At 42.4% G+C, this 5381-nt stretch overlaps 1 protein-coding gene across 1 annotated transcript in view; it reads left to right on the forward strand.

Annotated features, from left to right (window-relative positions):
- Positions 1-373: 373 nt before the first annotated feature.
- The window catches only part of DNAJC3 (DnaJ heat shock protein family (Hsp40) member C3), a 35653-nt gene continuing 30645 nt past the window's right edge, over positions 374-5381 (forward strand). The window contains exon 1 of the mRNA XM_031059558.1: positions 374-443. Coding sequence (XP_030915418.1) covers positions 374-443 — 70 coding nt within the window. The remainder of the gene's footprint in view (positions 444-5381) is intronic.

Genomic DNA, 5381 nt, shown 5'->3' on the forward strand with positions numbered 1-5381 from the left:
TCTCGCTCCTCGAGAACCTGCACGGCAGATGTTGATGCCCAGGCGGGATGTCCTTTGTCTTGATCCGGTCCCGAGCCTCTCCGACCGAGAAGCAGCCTTTTCTCTCCCTTTTTGTAAAATGTAAGGGAAGTTACAACAAGCTTTGGAAAAACTGCATTTGGAAATTCAAGGCACGTTCTGCCACGCAGTCGCCGAACACGACACGTTTTAACCTGTGGAGCAGCGAACTTAGCGCAATGGGGAGTCCCCGCCAGCGCGGTGCGGGCGGCGCGGCAGGGCAGCGGTGGGGGGGGGGGGGGATGGGGGGTTTGGGGCTTGCAGGAGCCCGCCTGCCCACCGAGATGGATAGGGGTTTGAGGGGCTGCAGGATCCCATGTGCCCGCCGAGCTGGAGCGGGGTCTCGGGATCTGCAGCATCCTGCCTGCCCACCGAGATGGAAAGGGGTTTGTTGGGCTGCAGAGACTCGCCTGCCTGCCCGAGCTGGAGGGAAACCCGAGGGACCGAGAGTGTAGTGATAATCTCCAACGGGAGGAGGTGAGGAGCTTTCATGAGAGTTTTCTGACGTTTGGAAGAAAACACCATGTTCCAGTGCCAGGATAAGGCTGGGAGTATGCTTTCCTGCAGATATCTTAAACGAAGTAATGTCAGGTGAAGTTGTTATTCTCAATGAAAATATGTATTGTATCATGCAGATAGAATAATTCCAACAGCTACAGATTACCTCAAATCCTTCTGATTTGATTTCTCTTCTCTGTAAGGGTTTTGAATTGTGTTTTTCAATTACAAATGCTGTGGAGCCTTTGTGGCCACAAGGAAAATTTCAAACAGTTTGAATTTAATATAAATTATGCTGGCAAATTCAGTGATGGAAGTAATCATTAGACACTTACAATACCTAATCTTCATTTAGGAATTCCATTCAGCATGGGATACACCACTGTGTTTTCCAAAGTACAGACTTACTGAGACACCAACTTACTTTTCTGAACCGTGAAATTCTGTTGCGACAGTGTAGATGTGGGCACATACACTGTGAACACCAGCTTTAAGAAAAGAGGCAGTCATTCAGGTGCTTCAGTTTTTGATGCTCCAAGGGTGCAGTTTTGATGCTCCTCAGCACACTTCAGTCACTAATGGGTGTTCAATCCAGAGGATCAGGCTAGTCTGAAGGAAAACCTGAACATACATAAAATATGGACATCCAGTCCTCAGTACTAGTGACTTTTGTTTCTGCAGATATTCATCTGCTGGGCTACTAAAGCAGGTATTGCCAGAAGAAGATGCTTTATGAAGGCTTTAGTGTGGTAAACCTTAATTAAGAGAGGACTTTGAAAACCTGCAGTGTGACAGTCACAGCCTCTATGGAGCAGCCCTAAAGGCAAATATGCAGTACAAGTTGATGAGCACTTTATGTGAATAGTTGGAGCACTCAGAGAGCAAGATGAACAAGTGCAGGCCCTTAGGTGCCCAAGAAATTTTATACCCCGTGCTCTTAGAATGCCCTAATGACAACACCACAGTCTGTTCAGCATGCTTTCTAAGGATCTCTCTTGCTATGGAAGTGGTTTTTAGATCCAAGTCAATGCTAACTGTGTGCAAAAATGCTGGAAATGCTCTTGGGTTGATGAAGTGTGCAGAAATGTGGATTTTGGTTGCTTATTCTAGTATCTGTTTAATACAAAATACACAAGCAGGCCTTGGATGAGAGCTATAACCAAGATTTTTATGCTGAAGGGGTAGTTCTCACCCTTTCATTCTTTTACTCCTTATTTGTTCCAGAGCTTGATTAATCTTTAATTACTTGCTGTAGGTGGTACAGCCTCACTTGGCAAGGGTGGGTATTCTTTAACCCACATTAGTGCTGAGTTCTACCCTTATATACCTTTTGGTGACAAAAGTACTCTCCTAAAACATGTGTGGTTTTACTAGGAGAGGACCAAGAGCATTGCAAGGTATTTGTGAGGCTCATAGAGGAGCACCTGGAGAGCAACTGGAGAGCAGAAAAAGGAGAGTATTCTGATTGTGGGGTGAAATATGATGACGTCTCAGCAATGGCTATTTGGGAAATGGCCTGAGTAGCAGAGGTACTGGGCACTGAGGGAGGCTGGGCAGGGACAGCCAGGCCTGGCACTGCCCCCAGAGCACCAATGCAATGTGTTAAGTGAAAAAGTTATTTGTCTATTTTGTACTATGGAGGAGGACTACACATGTAGTACAAGATGGTTTAATTTGAGAGGGCAGTGGACAAACTGTCTTGGGAACTGAGAACTACACTCTTCAGTAACCTCTCTCCTACAGCGTTCTCAGAGTGACGCATACAAGTAATCATTAACTCTGGTGGAAAGCTGACTTCACCAGAATGGTGCAAGTATAATAATGAGTCTGGCCAGATTCTTAGTTTATTTAATCTTTTCCTTCCTGACAGTTCCCACCATGGCACATTTTTCAATTTTCAGGAGAGCTTAGTGGTTGGCTGGGGTTAAACTGTGGCAAATACCTATAATACTTCCATTTGTTCAAACTTTCCATCACTCAGTTTACCTGAGGAAATAATCCATGTATTTTTATCACAGGAAAACAAAATATTTAAAAGAAAGGTAGAATGAAACACTCTCCTGACCCCTTTGTGTCACCTCCTTCAATCCAACAAATGCCACCAGCCACAATTAAGTAATTTGAATAGAGACAATGCTCTATGTATTTTAATAAATTTTATTTTTAAGCTTAGGTGCTTCAGACTCTTTTCAAATTAAATCTTTTTTATCTTCAATAAAACAGTTTATCTTAAAAGTTTCTCTTTACATAACAAGTCTAGCTGGATTTTACTGAGATGGCCAGCTCATTTATCTTCCTTTCTTCCAAATTCGGAGGGAATTTAACTTAACTATAGAGAAATGTCTGCAAAGACACTGAAACCATTGATGCAATTGCAGTAATAGAAAGGTCACACAAGCAAGTACTTGGGTATTAACACTTAACTACCTCTAGATGAATTTTTAATGGCATACATTAGATATTTGTTCTTTTTCTAACAACTACATTGCACTTTTTCACTGATGTGGCTAGAACAGCCTGCAGTTGGGTGGGTAAAAGAGAATGCTAGATGGCATCATGGACCAATGGCATACAAGAACTTGTAAAATTCTGCATGAGGGGTCTTCTGCTGCCAGTGGCTTGAATGAATGTCTTGAGAGATGGAAACATTCACTTAGGAAGGAAGAGTATGGAGATGTCTGCTAGAGGAGGTAGAGGTAAGGCTGCACACATACATGCTGTAAATTCTGGTTAAAGTGCTTGGAAGTGCAAGCTTTGCTTGTTCGATGTTTTGGCAGACAAAATAAGAACAAACACCTTCAGTGATAGCACAGCACTTTGTCAATGGTATTTTTCACAGTTTATAAAATCAGAGACATTCAAGAGAAACAAAACAGCTTCCTGGTATCACAGAGGTTTGAAATTTGGAGCTGACCTGGGAAAAATATATGTAATTAATGATAGGTAAACCAAAACCAGTTTCACGGAAATCAAAACCAGTTATGGAAATAGATTGAATTTCAGAAATTGTTTCAATCAAGAAACAGGAAGAGTTCATTAAAGTTAACATTTTTCATACATTTTCTAAATAAAATTCTTTATTTCAGAAAAATAACAGTATCTCAATATTTGAAGCAAATTGTATTGATTTTCAGAGTAGATTTTAATTGAAACATATTCTATGCCCTAAAAAAAATACATGTTTTAATAAGGGCATAATTTCATAAATTTAATATTTTACTCCCTTGCCCTAGACAAGACTGGACACTCACACTCCCTTTCAAGTCCAATGACAAAGATCAGCTTTTCCAAGTGCAAGTTTACAGCATGTAAATTAAGTTCTTGTGGGTAAGTAGGAGCATCTCTGTTTCCATTTACTGTTAAGGAGCCCAGGTAAAGGAATTTCCCCACAGCCCTTTCCTGTGAACACCAATCCAAATGTGAAATTCCCAAAAGATGAGCCTACATGAATAAGAATCCCATGTTAAGCAGATGTACACTACTATTTCATTTAGCTCCATCACAGCTAAGTTTCTGACAGGGATGTACATAGGTGAGAACAAAAATTAGGTACAAGGACTAGAGAAACCTCTCGCAAGAAGTAGTCCTGAGAATACTACTTCTGTGTTATCATCCTCTCTTTCCTCCTCCTTTATGTTCATACTAGATTGTGCATACAACACAACAGTCCCTATATTGCTTCTATATTGTAACAGTGATTGTCTGCTCAGTTCAGTCTGCTATATTGCTTTTATATTCCTGGATCAGGAAACTTTTGTTAGGGTGGTTTTGGAATTGAGATCATTAATGAAATTCTATCTATCAGTTGTTTCACTAAGCAAACCTGGGTCCTCCACAGATATAACTATCTCCACCAAATGTCACCTTATTCAGTTCACTGTCTCTGAAGCAAAGAGTAGCTTCAAGAGTCATTCCTTGCTAATTGCCGCCCTCTGATGTTACTATATATTACTAGCAGCAGCTCAGGAGAAATTCCTTAGCTTTCCATCTTTCCAGCACTTTGAACATTAGTGTAGTCTTTCTCATCCACCCTTTCATGCCAGACTCAAGAATTCTGAAGGAACTTGTTTGTGAAACCAGCCTAATTTTGATGAATCCATTTGAAAGAGTTTTTATATTTCAGCTATATTGCTTTGCAATATAGGGAGGTGATTGTCCCACTCCGCTCTGCAGTGGTGTGGCCTCACCTCGAATATTATGTGCAGTTTTGAGTGCAACAATCTGAGAAACACACGAAGCTGTTAGAGGGTGTCCAAAGGAGGGCCATGAGGATGAAGGGCCTGGAGGGGAAGCCATATGAGGAGCAGCTGAGGTCACTTGTTCTGTTCAGTCTGGTGGAGACTGAGGGGAGACCCCATTGCAGTTACAGCTTCCTCATGAGGGGAAGAGAAGGGGCAGGCACTGATCTCTTCTCTGTGGTGACCAGTGACAGGACTGAAGGAATGGCCTGGAGCTGTGTCAGGGGAGGTTTAGGTTGGATATTAGAAAAAGGTTGTACCCCCAGAGGGTGGTTGGGCCCTGGAGCAGGCTCCCCAGGGCAGTGGTCACAGCACCAGCCTGACAGAGCTCAAGAGGTGTTTGGAAAATTCTCTCAGGCACATGGTGTGATTCTTGGGATGTCCTGTGGAGGGCCAGGAGTTGGACTCAATGACACTAATGGATCCTAACTCAGGAAATTCTGTGCTTCTGTGATAAGGCAAGGCTGTATTTCCCAGTCCGATTTTCAGTCTCTGTAATTCTCTGGGCAAATCGTTAACTACTTTTCACTCAAGGGATGTCAAGACGAGCAGGGCAGGAGAGAGCAAAGAGACAGGAGATGAAATACT

This window comes from Geospiza fortis, unplaced genomic scaffold (assembly GCF_000277835.1).
Source record: "Geospiza fortis unplaced genomic scaffold, GeoFor_1.0 scaffold84, whole genome shotgun sequence".
Lineage (NCBI taxonomy): Eukaryota > Metazoa > Chordata > Aves > Passeriformes > Thraupidae > Geospiza > Geospiza fortis.